Genomic DNA, 22,648 nt, shown 5'->3' with positions numbered 1-22,648 from the left:
ACAGACGGGCCCTCCGGAGCCCTCTCCCCCCACCCTGGCCACCCTGGCCACCCTGGCCACCCTGGCCACCCTGGCCACCCTGGCCCCTCTTCCCCTGTCCCCTCTCCCATCAGCCACCTCCACCCTTCTCCCAGCTCCATCCAGCCCCCCGACCTCTCAGCTCATGTGAGGGGCCAGCTCCCCAGCCCTGGCTCCCCAGCGGCACCCCCTTCCCCTCCTTCCCCTCCCGCCGGAGAGATGAGCACGCCGAGGCAGCAGCAGCCGGCTGCTGGAGGCGGCTGCATCATGGGTTCTGATCGGGACCTGCAGTCCACCGCTTCCTCCATCTCCCTGCCCTCTGTGAAGAAGGCTCCCAAGAGGCGGCGCTTCTCCCTGGCCCCTCTTTTCAGGAGACGAGGGCGAGAGTCCAAAGTAGGGCGCCCGAGGTCCCGAGAACTGCAGCACCCTGGACCCGGAGGCCTGGCGGGCGTGGAGGGCATCGCCAGCATCGAGAGCATCCACTCAGAGATCTGTAACGATAAGAGTTCTGCCTTCTTCTCAGCGGCTGCCTCTGGATCTGCCTCCGCTGCCGCTGCCTCCACCTCATCTGCCTCAGGGCCTTCTTCCTGCTCCTCTTCCTCCTCCAAGGTGGGGGTTGGAGCGGGGGCAGAGCTGTTCGAGTGCCCCCTGTGCCTTCTGCGCCACTCGAGGGAGAACTTCCCCGACATCATGACCTGCCACCACCGCTCCTGCATAGATTGCCTGCGCCAGTACCTCCGGATCGAGATCTCAGAGTCACGTGTCAACATAAGCTGCCCCGAGTGCTCGGAACGCTTCAACCCACACGATATCTGCATGATCCTGGGGGACCGGGTGCTCATGGAGAAGTATGAGGAGTTCATGCTGAGGAGGTGGCTGGTGGCCGACCCTGACTGCCGCTGGTGCCCTGCGCCGGATTGCGGGTAAGCAGCGGATTTTCTCCCTTCCATTTAGTCCTTTTTTGGGCAGAATTTTGTGATAATTATTTTATATTATGATATTAAGTCCGCATCAACATCGGACTACGACTGTTAAGTATGCAATGTGATGGGCATAGTAAATCAATAGAAACACCCTGCGAATCCCTTTCCTGAAGGGTGGCTGCCTCTACTGTGTTTGTAAAGGCCCTTAAGGGCCAAACGGTGACATCAACTCACTCAAATCAACAGCTCATTTATCTGTAGTCTGCTCCATGACAGCTTGGAGGCTTTAACAGGACTGTCTCAGAAAATTAGAATATTGTGATGAAGTTCTTTATTTTCTGTATTGCAATTTTAAAAAAAAAAAAAAAAAAAAAAAAAAAAAAATAATAATGTCATACATTCTGGATTCATTACAAATCAACTGAAATATTGCAAGCCTTTTATTATTTTTTCACAGCGATGTTGGAAACAATGTTTACAGTGACAATAAAGGATTCTATTCTATTATTTTAATATTGCTGATTATGGCTTACAGTTTAAGATTCCCAGAATATTCAAATTTTTTGAGATAGGATATTTGAGTTTTCTTAAGCTGTAAACCATGATCAGCAATATTAAAATAATAGGCTTGCAATATTTCAGTTGATTTGTAATGAATCCAGAATGTATGACATTTTTGTTTCTGTAATTGCATTACAGAAAATCACAATATTCTAATTTTCTGAGACAGTCCTGTATTTATTTATCCCAGTTAAATCCACTGTTACCTGGTTTTCTTAAGACCGCACACCAGTTTAATCCCAATAGCTTGTGTTGAGTCATTTCATCGGTCTTTTGAGTTGTTTTGTTTGCTTAATGCGGACCAATGTTTTTATACCATTCTAAAACAGAGTAGTATCTTTTCCACAAGCACCAGATAATCTTCTTCTGCAGCGAGTACTCCCTAATTCTTTGGTTGTTCAAGGAATAAGCAATTGCTCACTGCATCAGTTAGGGTTGAATAACGTTTTGCCAGCTAAAACATATTGATCAGGGCGGTAACTTTCCAATAGGAACCTCTTATCTATTGGTTATGTTAAATCTAGGTTGTGACTGGCAGGCCAGTGGCTTCTTTTTCCTTTGTCATTCATTTAGTCATCCTTCAAATAGAAGCCAGTGCAACAGTACAGTGACCACCGGCTTCAGCAATAAACGGCAAATATATATAGCCCCGATGGACGGTACCAAACGTCTGTAATGGGACACATCTGTGTAGATCACAATACCCATGAACAGAAGCTGACTGTGTTGGTTCAAGTTTGCTGTTTACTGCACTTTTCACATCACCGTTACTCCATTATGGTTCGTGCTAGAGAGCAAAAAGGTTTCTGAAAGTAGAAAGGACACGCTTTACAGGGATATTTTCTGTTTTACGGCACCAAAAAGCATTCTCACACGGTAATGCCATCTGGAAATAGAAAAATGATGTCCGCCTGGATTTGACCCTGTGTGCTATACTTTCCAGTAGATATTAAAAGCTGAAGTTAATCTGAAAAAGAGCAGAAGCACTCATTCATGGAATGATTTCTGACTCTGTTGCAGCCAGCGTAACAAAATAAGTCGTGGCAGCCTATATGATACTTGGGTGATACAGCATGCTGAGAAACTCAGACTAAGCAGATGGTTTTCATCCTAATGTAGGCCAGTTCAACAATAGTGTTAGAACATGAACACACTTCTGCATGCGTTAGTGTTAGCTGACTCAGCTTTTTTTTTTAATAATTGTATAATTTGCCTTTTAATGATGCTTTACTCTCAAAGTGTTATGTGACATTACATATGGCTTCTTTATTTTATTTATATATTTATTTCATTCTGAGATAGCACCATAGTGCACTACTTTGTCTAATAAGAGTTTTTTGTTCCCTACCAGATATGCAGTAATAGCCTTTGGGTGTGCCAGCTGTCCCAAGATCACGTGTGGACGGGAGGGCTGTGGTACCGAGTTCTGTTACCACTGTAAGCAGCTGTGGCATCCCAACCAGACCTGCGATGCGGCGCGGCAGCAGCGAGCCCAGAGCCTCCGGCTCAGGAGCGTGCGGTCGTCCTCGCTCAGCTACAGTCAAGAGAGCGGCGCTGCAGGTTGGCTCAGGAAAGCTGGCAAAAGCCTGCACACAGACAATGTCGTGCATGAATCCAGCACCTTTTTTGTCTTGTTGGCCTTTCTGAAAGCAAATATAACTGACATGAGCGTAACATTTCTTTAGAGCAGGGGTCGGCAACCCGCGGCTCTTTAGCGCCGCCATAGTGGCTCCCTGGAGCTTTTTCAAAAATGTTTGACCTTTTTTTTTTTTTTTTTTTTTTCTTCTTTTTTCTCTTTTTTCCTTTTTTTCTTTTTTCTTTTTTTCTTCCTTTTTCCTTTCCTTTTAATCATGACATTTCGACTTATTTCTCGAAATTTTGACTTTTCTCAAGATTGTACTTCAACATTAATTTTGACATTTCGACTTTCTTCTCGACATTTTGACTTTCTTCTCGACATTTTGACTTTCTTCTCGAAATTTTGACTTTTTTCTCGAAATTTCGACTTTTTTCTCGAAGTGCATAATGAAAAAAAAAATCTTCCCCCAGTTATAACTAATCCATGCAGCATGTGTTGTCTTCATTCTAAGGCTTGTACAAGACTTTTCATTTTTTGCGGCTCCAGACATATTTGTTTTTTGTGTTTTTGGTCCAATATGGCTCTTTCAACATTTTGGTTTGCCGATCCCTGCTTTAGAGGTTGGAATGTGTAAACAAGATTAGTTAAACTACTCTAAAAGCAGTTTTGTTAAGCACATCTTTTTTGACTGTTTCCAGAAATATTTTTACACCAACACACACTTTGAGTTATGTTTCCTGGCTGAATGGACCTGACTTGTTACGCTTCTCATTATGCTTTTTCTGACTTTGAAAGGTTCAAAATTCACGTAAACTGTAATATACTCAGTTTTCAGTCTGTCTAGCGCTTTTTAGGAGTTGCATGATTGATTTAGCAGTAAAGGAAACTGTTAAGTGAGCAGGTATACCAGGAGCTTCAAATTGCATAATACAAGGCCTTTAATTGCAGCTGTATGTGTTAAGAGGTTTAAATACAAGGAGCCTGTTTTTTCCATCAGAGCAAAGTGTTGCAACAAGATGAATGTTAATGTTGTGGCTGATTGGTGTGTAAAAAGGTGGCTCACGCTTGGTTTTTACTGTTGTGTTTATCTCAGCAGATGACATCAAACCATGTCCGCGCTGTGCTGCTTACATCATCAAAATGAATGACGGCAGCTGTAACCACATGACCTGTGCCGTGTGTGGCTGTGAGTTCTGCTGGCTCTGCATGAAGGAGATCTCAGACTTGCACTACTTGAGGTACAGTATCTATCTGGACACACATTTGGTACAGTAGTCACTAGGCCTGTGTTGAAAAAAAAAATCAATTTTCCAACTCTGAATCGATTCTCATATTAATTCCTAAAAATCGGTTTGTATGTCTAAATCACAATTTTTTTTCCCATCAATACTTTACAACTTTTGGTATTTTTTTTAAATTTATGCCCAAAAAAGGAATGTTTTGTTGGACACAAGAATAACTGGTGCCATGTTTTTGCCTTTAAATATGATTGAAGGTATGAAACATTAAAGTTCTCAGTTATAATTGCATAAATTGTCTATATTTCATTACTTTATATACTGTCTTGGGGTTACATTTGCATAAAATGCTAAAAACCAAATTCTCAAAAATTTAAAACTGAAAAAAGAAAAAATGTAAACAGAATGTAGGGGAAAAATAAAACCGATTTCATACGTCTCTGTTTGCTGCCCTGGATCTGTTTGGTAATTCTGACCCACATGATGTTTCTGAAAGCAGTTCTATCAGCATTCTGGGAGCTGATTGGTCCTTACAGCATCATTATCTCCCAATACTTGCTGTTGAATCTCAATATAATAATAATAATATTAATATGTTGCAGAACTACAGTCATATAAATCAGACAACAGCTCAAAAAACATTTTTAATAACACTAACCCAAATCAATATCAGAATCGAATCGAATCTTGATAATCAATTCTGAATCTTAAGAATCGGAATCAAATCGATTCTTGACATTTGAATGGATCCCCAGCCCTAGTAGTCACACCTCACAGTTTAGAAATCAAGTTCAATTCAATTCAATTCAATTTTATTTATATAGCGTCTAATACAACAGAGTTGTCTCTAGACGCTTTACAGAGACCCATACCCAGAACATGACCCCCGAGCAGTTATTACATAAACAATGGCAGGTAAAAACTCCCCTAGTGGGAGAAAAACCTTAAGCCAAACAGTGGCAAGGAAAAACTCCCCTTTAGGAGGGAAGAAACCTTGAGCAGGACCAGGCTCATCAGGGGGGACCCTCCTGCCGAGGGCCAGACTGGTGGGTCAGGGACGGCAACAGCACAGCAGGCAGGTGGAAGCAGCAACGGGATGACCGGGGGTGGGGACCGCAGGCCAGCACACAGCTCCCGAAGCTCCGGCCCAATCAGCAAGTCCCAGGTTGGGGTGCAGGGTCAGGAAAAGACTTGTGCTCCGTAATGCAAGCTACAAGCCACCCACGGCCACCTGCAGGACAAAAGAGAGAAAAGGGAGGAGAAGGGGGGGCCAGCAACGGGATGACCAGGGGTGGGGACCGCAGGCCAGCACGCAGCTCCCGAAGCTCCGGCCCAATCATCAAGTCCCAGGTTGGGGTGCAGGGTCGGGGAAAGGTTGAGAAGGGGCAGGGCCAGGGAGAGGAGTCTTGAGGGACGAACATTCTCCCCCGCCCAAAAGGGGCCGTTACCCTGCCCCCCTCACTCCCACACTGCAGGTTCCGGTGTCCGGCAAAGGATGCTGCAACATGGACAAAAGAGAGAAAAGGGAGGAGAAGGGGGGGCCAGCACAAGAAACCACAGGAGCGACTCTGACACACTAAAGTTTACACTACCTAGAGATTTACCAACACCAGCTAGAGGTTTACTAAACACTAACTATAGGCTTTACTAAACAGAAATGTTTTAAGTTTAGTTTTAAAGGTGGAGGTGGTGTCAGCCCCCTTAACCCAGATTGGAAGTTGGTTCCATAGTAGTGGCGCCTGATAGCAGAACGCCCGCCCTCCAAATCTACATTTAGATACTCTAGGAACTACGAGTAAACCTGCACTCTGAGAACGGAGAGCTCTGACAGGAACATAAGGCACTATCAGGTCTTGCAAATAATGCGGAGCTAAGCCGTTTTGGGCTTTATACGCAAGTAATAAAATTTTAAATTGGATTCTGAATTTTACGGGTAACCAATGGAGCGACGCTAACACTGGAGAGACGTGGTCTCTCCTGCTAATTCCTGTCAGTACTCGTGCTGCTGCATTTTGGATCAGCTGGAGCCTATTCAGCAAATTACTTGGACATCCTGCTAACAACACATTACAGTAATCTAGTCTAGAAGATACAAACGCATGAACTAGTTTTTCTGCATCACTCTGTGAGAGGATTTTCCTAATCTTTGCAATATTACGGAGATGGAAAAAGGCTATTTTACAAACCTGATTGACATATGGTTTAAACGACAAATCCTGATCGAAAATAACACCAAGATTTCTCATCTTTCAAGTTGCTTTGGAAGTAATCAGTACAATTACAATAATTAGTACAATTACAATGTATCATGCATTGTTTGTTTATGGTAGTTTACATCTTTTAGTTCAAAGGTCAGCACTTTTCAATTTCTCCTTATTCCTCTCCTTACTTGTGGTTCAGTCCATCAGGCTGCACTTTCTGGGGGAAGAAGCCGTGGAGCAGGAAGAAGAAGATTCTGTGGCAGCTGGGAACGCTGGTGGGAGCCCCCGTCGGCATCGCGCTCATCGCCGGCATCGCCATCCCCGCCATGATCATCGGCATCCCTGTGTATGTGGGAAGGAAGGTGAGACAACTCCTTCACAGAGCTCCTTCCCAGGTTTCCTCAGAACTAAGCTGCTGTTTCAGTCGGGTAACTTGGCACGTGTCATGGTTTTCAAGAATCACAATAAACATGTTTGCTGGCCAGAATGAAGCAGCAACAAAAGTGATAATACAAGCTGTGTATCTTCTGAAATAGTTTTTTTTCCAAACATTGAATTAATCTCAGACCATCTAATAAGATTTGTCAATAATCTGTAAATATAAAGACACGGTATTGACACACCACAAGTGAAGTGAAGGAAATGGAAATTATTGAATTATTTACAGTCAGGATTCTCCACTGAAGCCTGTCAAGAAGTTTAAATTTCACATTTATTAGAAGAATGTTCCCATATCATATAAGTGTTCCCTTTTTTATAATGAAGTCGCTGAGAAAATAAGGAAGGAGGCAGTGCTGTGTGTGTGTGTGGGGGGTAATCTTTAATATTCAGTTTGCACATTAACAACTCCAGTTAGTTAAAGGCACATGCCAGAATTACAACAGTGCTTGGCCATTTCTTATCACATGCTAATTTTGTCGTGATGATATAAATATTAATCCAACTGCATGACAGCAGAGGCCATGAACCCCTTCTTTTGTGTCTATTAACAGAAGTTGGAGTGACATTTGGTTGTTGACTTGTCACAAACAGAGCTTTCAAACACTCAATATACTTGCATAATTAAAATGACCATTTTTTTCTGCAAGGATCCTGTTCAAACCAACTCACTTAAGCGGAAGAACATTTCTGAGTCTAGTCAGATGCTTAAGCCTTACATGGTGCTGAGGGCCCAGCTCCCTCACAGGGCTTGCCTAACATTAGCACCTTGCAAGGGTTAAAATAGCAGTTTATTTTAACGTAGGTCGATTACCCGGAGTGCTGATGCTAATTTCAATTTTTATTCTCTCAATCAAAACTACTTTGATTCACATTTATCTGGACCCAAACAAAGTTCCCACTCCTTGCCCTCTAATAACTGACAAAGGGTAGTTTTAACCTGCTCCTGTAACGTGGAGCAGCATGTGTCAATAACTTTAGGTGGAAAATGTCTGGAATAGGAAGAGGTTTGCATTGACGTCACTTCCCCACCAAGCTCCCTTACTCTCACTGAGTGGCAAAACACCAGCAAAAACAGCTGCAACTAGTGGAGAAGACGGGATAACAGCCGATTATCGGCTTAAATTAAAGGCAGTTTGACTTGACAGTGACCCGTACAGTTACCCCAAGAACCAGTGGTCCATGGATATTAATATTTGGTACAGTTACCCCAAGAACCAGTGGTCCATGGACATTAATTAGACCCTCCAGGAATCCGCGATTCCGTGATCGCGGAATTTTTCGCGGATTTCACGGCTGTCCGTGGATTTACAGACCTTCCGTGGATTTCAATGTCTGGTGCAGAAAAATCACTTTTACTGGGGTTAATATTGCATATGTCTGCGCTGAATATGCGAATTATGCGGGGCTCGCTTGATTTCACCGCATCATCGCCGACATTTTCGCATAAAGTATGGAAAAAGGGGGGAGTGTTGTCAGTGACATGTCGGGACGCCCGGTCGCGACGTGCGGGACCCGCCCGGGGACCTCCGCACCCCTCGCAGAAACCGCCACCCCCCAAACAGCAGCTCTCACCCGCGGGGGTGAGAGGAAAAAGAGAGCCTGCTTGCGCGGGGGGCGCGGCTGCCGGTGGACTCTGGATCCGCGCTGACCGCGTACCACTGCGCCCGCGAGGGCCGGCGGAGGCGGACGCACGTTCCCATCCACTTGGGGGATAGTGGCGGCGGACGCGTGGGGGGGGTGACGGAGCTCTGTCTCGTCCCCCTCGTCGCGCCGGGGCCGGCCGCCTCTCTCCTCTCCACCCGCGCTCTCCTTTTTTTTCTCTTACGACCTCAGATCAGACGACCCGCTGAATTTAGGGAAAAGCTCAGCTCCGAATCCGCAACTTCCTGCATATTTCGCATATTTTGCAACTAACAGCATATTCCGCAATTTCACCGCATAAAAGCACATAAAAAACCTGCACATTTAATTGCATAATCAATGATTTTAGCCCGCGGAATCAAGGATTTCAGTCCGCGGAATCAAGGATTTTAGTCCGCGGAATCAAGGATTTTTGCCCACGTTTTTCTGGAGGGTCTAATTAATATTTGGCCACGCATCAAGTTTCCTGATATTTATATGTACTTAATTTCTACGGAAATACACGAAGCAAAGCTCGAAGGCTTACAAAAGTCTTGACGCTTGGTCCGACTTCAAGGAAGGATTTGTTGTAGAAATTAAAGTGATGAGGACACCGAACTTTATGATTTGACCGTTTAACGTTAGCTACCCAAAAATCCAACATTACCTGATACAAAATGGGAACCGCAAATCCACGTTTCGGTGTCTGGAATCCAGTTGTTTCTGTGAATTGCAGTGATCCATTTGTTTTTCTTAAGCTTATTTTTCGGCAGTCTGTAAAACGATAACTCTGATTTCTTACTAAATCTATGAGTACAGGCGATCGCACAACAGCTCTTTCCCATTTTAGATGTTTTCCAGTTGCTCAAACTGAAAGTTTACGCTGACACTCTTTCTGACACTCAGTCTTTCTGCCACTCAGTCTTTCTGACACTCAGTGGGCGTAACCCGCTGTGAAGTCGCATCTGTGACGTCATGCACATTCCCTCTATATACTGCAGTTCAAGTTTTTCCCTCAGTTTTGAAGGGTGAGAAGAACACAGCCCACTAGTGACATTACATAAGGGATCATAACCTAACTAGAGGTTTAACACTGAAAATATGAAGTTGGAAATGTCCCTCATGATTGACCGCAGCCTTTTAATTAAGTGCCTTGTGGGTTTTAAAGAGAGCGGGTGAGCAGGGCAGTCCTTTGAGGGGAGTTATTCTGTGATGAGGAGAACTGGTGCAGAACTGTGTGTGACTCACGTGTGTTTCCTCTCCCCTATCAGATCCATAACCGCTACGAAGGCAAGGATATTTCCAACCACAAAAGGAACATGGTGATCGCAGGGGGGGTGACTCTGTCCGTCATCGTGTCCCCAGTCGTGGCTGCAGTCACTGTCGGTCAGTCTTTCCTTCAACCTCTTTTCTCCTCCTTCTCATGAGGGTTTCTTTTTTTAGAACTTAATTTTTATTTAGTTTTCAACAACAATACACCATTCTTTTTCCTTTTTCAGCTGAATACAACATTTGTACACATTATACTTAAGTATTAAGCAAATAAAACAAGAGAAAACAACATAGTTATTCACTGCAAAATATACGTATATAATAACAAACCCATAAATTAAAAAAAATTGTAAAATCAATAATAATAATTGTCCACTCCAAGGTACAACGGTGTGTATAAAAATGCAGGCACAATATTTACTCTAGGAAAAATGGCCTGTGAAATGTGTATGAAATATGTGTATAGAGGGAATACAGTAAGAATTAGGCAGGAGGGCCGAGCAACATTGTATTAATAATAAAGCTATGACAGGCTCCACCGCCTAATAAAGGTGTATTTTTGGAGCCTTAATGAGTAAGTGATTTGCTCCATTTGATAGAGATCCCATACTTTTTGGATCCATATCTTGTACAGGACTGTCTCAGAAAATTGGAATATTGTGATAAAGTCCTTTATTTTCTGTAATGCAAAAATGTCATACATTCTGGATTCATTACAAATCAACTGAAATATTGCAAGCCTTTTATTATTTTAATATTGCTGATCATGGCTTACAGCTTAAGAAAACTCAAATATCCTATCTCAAAAAATTAGAATATTCTGTGAATCTTAATCTTATGATTTAAACCATAATCAGCAATATTAAAATAATAAAAGGCTTGGAATATTTCAGTTGATTTGTAATGAATCCAGAATGTATGACATTTTAGTTTTTTTTAATTGCATTACAGAAAATAAAGAACTTTATCACAATATTCTAATTTTATGAGACAGTCCTGTATGTGTGAGGTTCTGGTTTCAGCCATCTGATAGTGATGCACTTCAGGGCTGCAGTAAATAATATACTTAAAAGGTATTTCTTGGCCCTCCTGTCCAGGCTTTTGGGTATTACTCCCAGCAGTGCCACAGTGGGGTCTTGTGGAATATCCTGTTGAAAAACCTCTGAGGGCATCAAATACCTCTCTCCAGAATACTCTTCATTTAGGACATAGCCAGAATATATGGGTGTGATTGGCAATGTGTGTCCCACAATTCCTCCAGCATGAGCTGGGATGTGTCGGGCCCATTTTGGATATTATTTCTGGAGATTCTGGAGATTTCTCGTTCTGAAGAATCTAGTGATTATTTTCCATTTGAATTCCCTCCATGTATTTGAATTTGTGAGCAGGTTTGTCCTTCCAGGTGTCCTGTGATATGACCATGTTCGTTTCCGCTTCCCATCTCTGCTTTATCTGTAGGGAGTTATGTAAATTCATAGATAAGAATATGTGATATAATTTACTAATTATTTTCATGTTGCCAGGAAAGTTCTTAGCTGTAAGTACCTAAAGAAATCTGTCCTGGGGAGACCAAAGTCATCTTTTAGCTGTTCAATTGTCTTAAGATCATTGCCATTGAATAATTGATGCAGATAAATCAGTCTATGATCTGACCATTTTCTAAAGCCGATATCTCAATTATTAGGCGTAAAGGTCTTCATAAATGCAATTATTAATGATGAAATTAGCTTTGGTAGTCCAAAAGTTAACTGTATTTTATTCCAGATTTTAAGAGTCTTAGTCCAATCTGCCTGTTCTTTTATGGGAACATCTAGAAAAGGTAGGATTTGAAGGGGCTCTGGGCACATATTTTCTTCCATATTAAGCCAACGTGTGTATGTGCCGATCTGAATCCACACTATCAAAGGCTTCATTTGTGCAGCCCAAAAATAATATTTTAAATTTGGAAGTTTAAGACCTCTATCTGACTTAGATAGCTGTAAAGTTTTAAGTCTAATTCTAGGACGCTTTTTTTACCGATATGAATGTCGAAATTAATTTATCCAAATTATCAAAAGTAGATTTTGGAATTTCTATAGGTAACATCTGAAATAAATAAAGTATTCTTGGCAGAACATTCATACGAATACTTTCAATACGACCCAGTAAAGAAAGAGGGAGCATAGACCATCGTTCCAGATCACTACTAATGCACCCAATTATTATCATTAGAATCATATAGATTCTGTGGAGATGGGGGAATGTGTATACCAAGGTATTTAATACCTTCTTTAGGCCATTTAAAGCCACTTTGAAGTTTTACACTTTGTGGAATCCTGCCATTCACATCCATAGCCTCTATTTTATCCACATTTACCTTGTATCCTGAGTAATACCCATACTGAGAAATAAGTCCCTTTTAAATGTGGTAGTGTCGATAATAGGTTCTGTCAAGTATAATATTACATCATCTGCATAGAGTGATAATTTATGCTCTTCTTTATTAATTATTCCTTTTTATATTATCTTCATCTCTAATGAGCTGGGCCAGCGGTTCGATACTAATAGCAAAGGTGATAGAGAGCAGCCGTGTCTGCATCCACATTCCAATGTAAACCTTCCTGATCTATAACCATTGACTCTGACAGCAGCCTGCAGAGATGAGTAGAGTGTTTGTATCCAATTTATGAAATTAGGGCCAAACCCAAACCATTTTAATGTCTGAAATAAATATTGCCATGATACACGATCAAATGTTTTTTGAACATATAAGGATATATTCATTGATTCTGACTCCTTATCTTTTTGATGAGATATTATGTTTAGTAAACGGCGTACATTATCTCCACAGTATCTTCCAGTGATGAATCTAGTCTGGTCAGGATGAATAATTTGAGTGATTATCTGACTAACTAAGTTAGTATTGGCAGATCCCCGTTCAGCAGTGATATTGGTCTGTAGGATCTTTACCCTCTTTATGTATCACCACTATAGTTGCCTCCACCCAAGATGGTGCCACAGTTTTTGATTCAAATGCATGGTGATATGCTTTTAATAACAGGGGAGACAAGAAATCTTTAAATGTTTTGTAGAATTCATTAATATATCCATCTGGGCCTGGGCTTTTATTGTTTTTGAGTGTTGAGATCACCTGTTTAATCTCCCATTTCCGAATTGGTTCATCTAGCTCCTTAGCTGTTGATTCTGTCAATTCGGCTCATTTTATGTGTTTTAGAAAATCTGCGAGTTTTGCATCATCGGAACAAGTGTCCTTATTCTTATATAGAGATTTGTAAAATTCTGCAAAGGATTCTGCTATTTCGTCTGGTTTTGTGACAAAGGTGTCTTCTGACTTTAATCTCTGTACTTAGATGTATTAGATGATTGCTGTTTTCTTAATCTAAATGCTAATAATGTACTTGACCTGTTGCCATATTCATAGTATCTTTGGTTAGTTTATCTTAAGGTTCCCTCTATCTTATGTGATAGTAGAAAATTAAGTTCCCTACGAGCTGTGGTTAGATTATTTATGAGACTGTTTGACGCGGATTGTTTATGTTTTAACTCTTTCTTTTTTTTAAATCTTTTTTTTATCTTCCAATTCTCGCTGTTTAGCATCCTTCTTTCTTTTTTAGCACATGTAAATGAAATAATACGGCCCCTATTTTGTGCTTTAGCGCAGTCTCACAGAATAAGGGGGGAGGTTTCAGATGAGATATTAGTATCTAAATATTTACTAAGCTCCGCTGTGATGAAGGAAGTAAATTCTTTATCATTCAAGAGAGATGCATTATTGTTTAGAAGATGGTGTCTGGCATATATCTCACTTTAGTGCAACAGGTGCATGGTCAGAAATAGTAAAAGGCAGTATCTCAATGTCCACTATCCTATGTAACTCTACTTTAGGGGTGAAGAAATAATCAATCCTTGAATAGGATGAGTGTCTGCTTGAGTAGAAAGTAAAGTCCCTGCTTCTTGGAAACTTGTTTCTCCAAATATCTACAAGGCCTGATGATTCTGTGGATAAATGTTTGAGCATCCTACTCATTTTAGGCAGGGCAGCTTTAGAGGCAGGTTGTCGATCCATTAGCTGCGACATTACACAGTTAAAATCTCATCCCATCAGCAGTAGTCCAGAGCTGTACTGTAATATAATATTAAACAGTGTCCTGATGAAATCAGGGTCATCCTCATTAGGTGCGTATACGTTTATGATAGACACTTCTGTGCCATCAATCAATCCGTTAACCAAAATATATCTCCCCTCAGTATCTTTATGTACCAATGTTTGTGTGAAATTAATTTGTCTGTGTATAAGTATGGATACTCCCTTCTTTCTCCCTGATCGGTGTGAAGAGTAATATACTTTATATTACTCTTTAACTTTTCATGTTCTACATCAGGTAAATGGGTTTCCTGTAGAAACGCTACCTGACAGTTGGCTTGATTTAGCTGAATTTTCTTTCTCTTAATGGGACTATGAAGACCTTTAACATTATAGCTTATTATTTTTAGTGTGCCCATTACTTACAATATACAATATGTGCTTGGATCTCCTGGTACTGAAAGCCAGGGAAGAGAGATGGGGAGCAGAAACGAACAGCCTCCATACAGATCATGTGTGTTGTTATATGGGTTAAGAGGAGTGGAAATAAATAATGAAACCAAGAGGTGTGGAATAAGCGAAAGTACTTACTACAGCTGTACCAAAGTTTTACAACTTCAACAAAAACAGTAGAAATCCGGATACAGAAAAAAAGTGGTAATCTTGTTGTTCCTATGTTTAACGCAGGATCCCCGGGGAACAAAGGGATCAGAACACAAAAAACAAAACAGCAAATAAAACTACAAATAACTGACATTAGAAATAAAACAGTGGGACCTAGTCCCTAGCCACTAAAATCAAGCAGCAAAAGAGCACAGTCTAGGTTGGATGTGACTGTGCTTGGAGTGTGCTAAGATAAGAAAAGAGAAATGGATTACCAAGTATTAGGAAAATGTATTTATAAAGCACATTTCACACGACGAGCATGGACTCAATGTGCTCAAATACATAAACAAACGAACAAAATTACAGGTTTACAATAACAGAAACAGACACAAGTATGTCAAGAGAAAAACAACAATAACAACAATATATCCATTAAAACAAAAGTGCTATCACTCAGCCAACCATGTAGAGTTTACTCAAACGCCTGTGCAAAAAGGTAAGTTTTTAGTCTGATTTGAAAGAGGGCTGTTGGAGCAGACCTTAGTTCCTGCGGAGAGGAATTCCAGAGAGTGGGACCGTAGTGGTTTACTGACAGAGGAATTAAAGGGAGAATATGTTGTCTCAGAGCACTTGGACCAACTAAAAGAATCTCTTGAAAGTCTGGGACCTAGAATTGACCCTTGTGGGACTCCATATCGAATGCTGACATTATCAGATTCATAGCTGCCGACCGAAACAGAGAAAGATCTACCACTTAGATATGATATATACTTAGATATATATATATATTTTTTCTTTCTTCTCTTTTTTCTTTTCTCAAGTCCACAGTCCCTTACACCACGCACTTTATACCTCTACTCTGCACCTTATAACGGTGACACCAGCACTTTACATTAGACACTTGCACTTTACTTTAATCTGCTGCTACGACTATAACTTATGAATGTAAAATACTGTGAAATGTGTTGTGTGGTTGGTTGTATTACTGTTGTATTGGTTATATTATTGTACTATTGTATTTTATAACTGAACACTATTGCTCTTAACTTGCCTGTTTTTATATCCTAGCCGGAGGGGACTGCCAATGGGAATTAGCCAATAGGCTACATTTGGGTACATCTGCCTTTATTTTTAAACGCGTAATGATGTGCACTGTCCCTCCTCATGAAATAAATAAATTGAAATTGAAATTAAATGATGAAAACCAGTTAAGAACTGTTTCCTCTGAGGCCCAAACACTGTTCAAGGCGCTGAAGTAGAATGACATGGTCCACAGTATCAAAAGCTGCACTCCCGGTCTCCCGGTTTCCTGGGGGCGAGGGTGCGGTGCGAGCGGTCGATCTTAATGTCCCGGTCCATCTGCAGGACTTCTCTGATAACTTTAGAAACCCCTTCAGGGGAGCTGGAGTCCGGTCGCTTATCAATGCCGACTATCCGGATATTCCCCCGTCTCATTCTCCCTCCATGTCCTCACATCGGTCTTTTAGAGTTACCACCTGGCTTTGAAGGCTGGTTACCGTGGTTTGTAGCGAAGCCCTCATGAGGGTTTCTGGTGAACAGTTATATAAATATGGAAAACTGAGGAGGATTCACTTTGGACTCCTCAGTTTGTTAAATCTGTTAACATTTCTTGACACATCTGCATCTCTGTCTGCCATCCCACAGGCATTGGAGTTCCCATCATGCTGGCGTACGTGTACGGAGTGGTGCCCATCTCCCTGTGCCGCAGCGGGGGCTGTGGTGTTTCAGCCGGGAACGGGAAAGGAGTACGCATAGAGTTTGATGACGAGAACGAGCTGAATGTCGGGAGTGGGGCGACGGCTACTGGTAGGTTTCCCGGCCTCCCCTGACCTGCTGCACCCTCACTACCCACATACAACTCTGTGTTCATGCCAAACATCCCACAAGAATCCATTGAATTCCGATTCTTAAGATTCAGAATCGATTATCTAGATTTGGTTCAATTTGATTCCGATATTGATTTGGGTTAGTGTTATAAAAACAGTTTTTTGAGCTGTTGCCTGAATGATATGACTGTAGTTGTGCAACATTAATACTAGTATTATATTGAGATTAAACAGCAAGTATTGCAGCTAATGATGCTGTAAGGACCAATCAGCTCCCAGAATGCTGATAGAACTGATTTCAGAAACATAGTGGGTCAGAATTATCAAACAAATCCAGGGAGGAAACAGAGACGGATGAAATCAGTTTTATTCTTTCCCAGATTCCGGTTAAATTTCTTTTCCTTTTTCAGGTTTTTAATTTTTGAGAATTTGGTTTTTAGCATTTTATGCAAATTTAACCCCAAGGCAGTATATAAACTAATGAAATATAGACAATTTATGCAATTATAACTGAAAATGTTAATGTTTTCATACCTTTAAACATATTTAAAGGCAAAAACATTGTGTCCAACAAAACATCCTTTTTTGGGCATAAACACAATGTAATGATGAAAAAAAAAAATCGATCTTTAGACATACGAATCCATTTTTAGGAATTAATATGAGAATTGATTTAGAATCGGAAAATCGATTGTTTTCAACACAGGCCTACACATCACGCTTTTACCAAGTGTCTGTCCTTCATCCTCCTCCAGCTCAAGTCCACTAAATTCATCTTACAACTAGTTTCCTCCTCTGCAGACACGACGTCCGTTGCAGACACCAGGAACAACCCGAGTCTGTGTGACGGCAGCGTGGGGGGGATGACGGGCAGCCTGAGCGCCAGCGGCAGCCACATGGACCACCTGGGGGCGACCAGGGACAACCTGAGTGAGACGGCCTCCACCACAGCCCTGGCCGGGGCCAGCATCACCGGCAGCCTCTCCGGCAGCGCCATGGTCAACTACCTGAACAGGTACCCCAGCCTCGGCCTTAACGTGTCCCGGGATGTTGTGTTGCGCTCCATCTGTATGTCCTAGATTAGGGATGGGAATCAAGAACCGGTTCCCAGTGTTTCAATTACTTGGAATCGTTTGCCTTTTTCCCAAACGATTCCCTTATCGATTCCAGCGGGCGCGAATGACGTCACCAAGCACGTTGTGCAACGTGCGCATTCCCGCCCAGCAGAAAAACACGGGGACAAAGCGGCATAAACGCTCGAAAGTTTGGTTACATTTTACCAAAAAGGATGACAACAGGGCGACAATTCTTGCAATGTGGACATTTTAACAGAGGGGGGAAACTGTTAGGACTCGGCCGGCTGAGAGTGTGGAGTCAGCCGGCGTGGCTAGAAGAGCCGTGCCGGGCGCGCTCCATCAAACAGCGGAGCGCGCTCCTGACACAGCTGCAGCTCGTCAGCTCATCTATGGAGAAGTTAAAGAGCATCTACCGCTAGCTTCTCCTTTCATCAAGGCAGGGAAGAGTATCAGGCCAGAATAGATGAATGTCACCAAAGAGGGACTTGTTTGTGGTGTTGAACATGTTACTGGGCATTCTTGTGTAATTGCTACAAAATCATTTGTTGTATTTTTAGTTGTAGTTAATTTATACAGAAGAATATTTATTTTAGATTATTTTATATTAAATACATATTTTATATTACAAATAATTTTGTGGGGACCCCCTGGCACCATGGAGGAGCCCAAGGCTGGGGGCATCTTAAGACCTCACTTATATTTTTTTGTTCAAAGATATAAAACAAAGTTGATACTAAAATTGTTTGTTCTCCTTTTTTCCAAATGAGAATCTATAAGAGAATCGATAAAGAAACGAATCGTTAAACAGAATCGAAAATGGAATCGGAAACAGAAAAATCTTATCAATTCCCATCCCTACCTAACTGTTCCTCCTCTCACGCTGCAGGCTGGAGGTGCAGGCTGATGTGCAGAAGGAGCGCTGCAGTCTCAGCGGCGAGTCCGGCACGGTCAGCCTGGGGACCATTAGCGACAACGCTAGCACCAAAGCCATGGCTGGATCCATCCTGAACGCTTACATGCCTCTAGACAGGTGAGCACCATTTTCTTCCAGCTTAGGGAACGTCATAGCTCATCTTTGTTTGTTTCCATCACTAAATCCTTAATATGAAACCTGTTTCTCATGAGATGACAAGCAACCCGTGTCTCTAATGGCGCTTTTCCACTAGTACCTACTCTGCTCATCTCAGCTCGACCAAGTTTGTTTTCCATAACAATTCAGCACCTGGAGCAGAAGTAGGAGGTTGGAGCGAAGCTGCTGTGACATATTTGATTGTGTGATTATTAAAAACTGGAAGAATAGTGGTGAGACATCATCTTTTGAAGAAGAAATGTTGCCTGAGAAAAATCTTCATAGGCTTGTGATAAGAAAGTTTTTGAAGATGAGCAATGGTAGAATTACGGTGATGTTTTGAATGAATACACAACACAGAGAACTATGAAATCAAGGGTCCAGCTAAATATTGGTGTGTGTCTTTGTTTGGCTGAGCAGTGTAGTTGTTTCATGTTGAATTGCTAACATTAACACATTTCCCCAGCGTTCCTGTGGACAAAGCTGACTTCAGGAAGATGGCAGTTGGGGAAATAGTTTCATTGAATCTGTCTCATCTGGAGCTTTTCCACTAGTACCTACTCAGCCCGACTCGACTCGTCTTGCCCTCGTTTCTTTTCAACACCCAGATAAGAAGTAGGAGGTTGGAGAAGCTGCTGTGACGTATTTGATTGTGTGATCTAAAGGAAGAAGACAACAACACTAAAGATGTAGAACCTGGAGGAGATGATAGATGTGCTGCTGGGACTGTGACTTGTGTTTGATATCAAGCTAAAAAATGAGAGTGAGAGAAGCTTCAAGCGGCGACGCTTTTTAATTTTTGTTATTTTGTCGCGGTGCTGCTGAAAAGTCAGCTGGAGCCGTGAGCAGCTATGAAGAGACAGAGCTCCTGGTAGATCTGGTCGTTCCTTATCTCCGTCTAGATCCCTTTTTAATTCTCTCCTCAGCACCAGGTTTATGAACATCTGCACCTCAGAGTTGGATCATGAAACAGACTTTTGCTGCCATTGCTGGTGGAATAAAATGAACAAGAATCCGTCAGAGTCTCTTTCTCTGATTTCCTCCTCCTGACTCAGACGTCTGACTCCAACCCCCCGACCAATCGGTGGCCTGTAGTGTGATGATGTCAGATACAGCCGACTCAGCCGCTTAGAACCTCGGCAGAATAGATACAGAAAAATCTACTCGGCACGTTAGACCCCTAGTGGAAAAGAGCAAAACCGAGTCAAGGCGAGTGGAGTCGGGCTGAGTAGGTTCTAGTGTAAAAGCGCCATTTGTCTGTTTCCATTACAAAATCCTGAAACCTGTTTCTCATGAGATGACAAGCATCCCGTGTCTCTGATGGAACTATTATTTCAGGTAATAATGTCTGTCCTATGCAGCGTTAACATCTTCATAACCTGGTCATGTGTGTTTCCACGTCATTATTCAGAGATGGAAACAGCATGGAGGTCCAAGTGGACATCGAGTCCAAGCCGGGCAAGCGGCGGCACCACAGCGGCAGCAGCAGCGTGGACGACGGCAGCCAGGCGGGCCGCTGCGGCTGGATGTGTCCGTCCAGCGGCTGCACCTCGCTAGAGGGCAAAGGAACCTCCACCAAGTGGGCCAAAGAGGGCTGCTGCCCCTGCTCCTCCGGCCTGGCGGGCAAGAAGAGCAAAGGCAAGCTGCGTAAGAAAGGAGGAGCCGGCGGGGGGGGCACCAGGATCAACGAGACGCGGGAGGACATGGACGCCCAGCTCCTGGAGCAGCGCAGCACCAACTCCTCAGAGTTCGACTCGCCCTCGCTGAGCGGCAGCCTGCCCTCCGTGGCCGACTCCCACTCCAGCCACTTCTCCGAGTTCAGCTCCTCGGACCTGGAGAGCATGAAGACGTCGTGCAGCCACGGCTCCGGCGGAGACGCCTACCACCTGCGCTTCGCCACCGTCAGCCCCTTACCGGAGGTGGAGAACGACCGGCTGGAGACGTGCCCCGCCTCCTCCTCCTCCTCCTCCCAGGGACAGAGAGCTGTGATCTCCCCCCACTCCCCCACCTCCAATGCCTCCTCCCTCAGTAACGGGGCAGAGCTGTCCTCTCTCTGCTTCATCACCGAGGAGAACGTGAACCTGGTGTGTCCCGCTGAGCTGGACTCTCTCAGCAACACCGGAGAGCTGCTAAAGGAAACCAACAACAACCAACCACCGCCAGCCCAAACCCAAACCCAGCAGCAGTTCAAGAGCTCCTGCATACAGACAGATATATGACCCTCAATACCCCAAGTGCTGCACACTCTTCATTTACCTTGCATTCTTCCTCCAAAACTAACATCACTGCTTGCAGATTAATCAGCATTTTCAGTTATCGTCTGATGAAGAGGGCCGTTTTCTAGGGGAGAAAAACCTCTGAGGGAAACAGATCCGTGTCCACCGGCTATTCAGCAGCCTCTAAAGTGCAACCTGTTCACAAATGTTGAGTTAGTGTTTCACCTTCTTGAAACTCTCATTAGCCACTTTTATCAGAAATCAGGCCACGGATGTGGTCGCTGGTACCGATCTCTGTAGGCTGAAATAAAACCACTGCACTCGTTTCTCCGGATTAGATCTTTACATGAACGCAGCAGCAGCACACAACAATCTTACTCATGCTCTGGAAACCAGGCAGTGACTCACTATTTCCTTCCTTTTAATTTTCCCAAAATGTACTAGCAACAGGGGAACCTCTGTGTTCCAGTCTATATTTATTCTCTCCCTCTCAGACTTTTATTTGTTTGAAACAAACCCTGGTGTATAATTCTGTGGCCTGGAATCTCTCTCCTGAATTATTTTAGCACTACAATTGATCTTAATATAACCCTAAAATCTTTATCTGTGGACACACGCGTAACTGTAGTCCGATTCCCAGCGGTGCTCGAGTGCCCTTTTGCAGCTTGATGAATACTGAGTTTATACTTGTAGCTTCACAGACAAGTGTGCGTTTTAGTGCCAAGATGACTTAAAAGGCCTGGTGAGCTCTGAGGAAATCCTGCAGTCTTCAGTGTGAGTGAGAGGATTAGAGAACCGGTCTCTGGAAGGCCATAGTTGTTGGGATAAGGAACTAGGGGGCTGGTTAATTCTGTGTAACTGTACAAAGAAAAAATGTTTTTGTCCTGTTTTTACAGGTGATTTAACAAAGGGTGATGGTTCTGCCTCACTTGGAGGGGGCTTTGATATCATTGTTAACTCATGGTGCCTTCAAAAAAAGCTGTTTTTGTCTGTCTCCACTGTTTCTTTGAGACTGCAAAACAACAACGAACTCATAGATAGCAGAATGTTTGTCTGTCAGTCAGCGCGACGCTTCTTCTCACACACAAACGTACTGTGGTAGACGTGGTAAAAGAAGACTCTTCAACTGCCTACCAAAGACAGCACTCAGGCTCTTGTTCTCTCTTTTACTGTTCAGTCGTCTGCTGTACTCAGAATTGTGCCTCCTTTTTACAACGCGGGGAAGAAATGAGGACGAGACGGTGAATCATACAGACAGCTGCGGCTCCATACGTGCTTCGTGAAAACCCCCAGGCTGCACAACGGCCCGACGGCGCCCGCACTGTTATCTGTATTTATATTATATTCATGTTCTGCAAATGGTTCATAGGGGTTCTTAGTTTCTTTTGGGTTTACTTTTTTCAATTGATTTTTCCTGTGATTCCTGTTTCTGTTGCCAAACGGTGCTGCTGAGCAGACTAGAAGCCAGATTGTTGGTTTTTTTTTTAAACTTCAGTGTTTGCTTTCGCCTGTGTTTACTGCTCTGCGGTCGTCTTTGAAGCCACTGACTTGGCTCAGGTCGGTCTCTACCAGCGGTGGTTTCTGACGTCGGCCCGTCACTGAATGAACACTTAGTTTGCCTCTGTGGATAAAACCTCATCCTGCAGTTTCCCCGGATCAGAGCAGAACATTGTTTTGTTCTTCCTCCTCTTGTTCTGCTTCCCGGCTTCACCAAAACTTCACTTTATTGGATCTGATTAACACTAGTGCCAGATTTAATTTGTGCAGAATAGCATAAGGTATTTGTATATTTGTTTGGTAATTTGCTTTATTATATGCGTGTAAATGCATATCAGAAAATAAAAATATATGAAATGTCTTTTTCTTTTAAGTTATTGCAAGTACTTGGGTGAATGTC

The 22,648-nt window shown here is 42.8% G+C and overlaps 1 protein-coding gene across 1 annotated transcript; it reads left to right on the top strand.

The window, feature by feature from the left end:
• Positions 1–105: 105 nt before the first annotated feature.
• Positions 106–22,628, top strand: LOC133425144 (E3 ubiquitin-protein ligase RNF19A-like). Its single transcript, XM_061715828.1, has 9 exons — positions 106–941; positions 2,854–3,062; positions 4,178–4,319; positions 6,720–6,882; positions 9,853–9,967; positions 16,209–16,370; positions 17,192–17,405; positions 18,353–18,496; positions 19,947–22,628. Exons 1-9 carry the CDS (start codon positions 238–240, stop codon positions 20,752–20,754), a joined length of 2,661 nt encoding a protein of 886 aa, XP_061571812.1. The 5' UTR covers positions 106–237; the 3' UTR covers positions 20,755–22,628.
• The last annotated feature ends 20 nt before the right edge of the window (positions 22,629–22,648 follow it).

Source organism: Cololabis saira, chromosome 3, assembly GCF_033807715.1.
Source record: "Cololabis saira isolate AMF1-May2022 chromosome 3, fColSai1.1, whole genome shotgun sequence".
NCBI lineage: Eukaryota > Metazoa > Chordata > Actinopteri > Beloniformes > Belonidae > Cololabis > Cololabis saira.
This window is presented reverse-complemented; position numbering and strand designations above follow the sequence as displayed.

What these genes read in the sequence shown, in the direction of transcription:
- LOC133425144 (XM_061715828.1), top strand. Translation starts at nt 238, where the DNA reads ATGAGCACGCCGAGGCAGCAGCAGCCGGCTGCTGGAGGCGGCTGCATC. An exon ending in TCAGACTTGCACTACTTGAG is followed by an intron (nt 4,320 to 6,719) that starts GTACAGTATCTA and finishes CTTGTGGTTCAG; the next exon opens with TCCATCAGGCTGCACTTTCT. An exon ending in GCTTACATGCCTCTAGACAG is followed by an intron (nt 18,497 to 19,946) that starts GTGAGCACCATT and finishes GTCATTATTCAG; the next exon opens with AGATGGAAACAGCATGGAGG.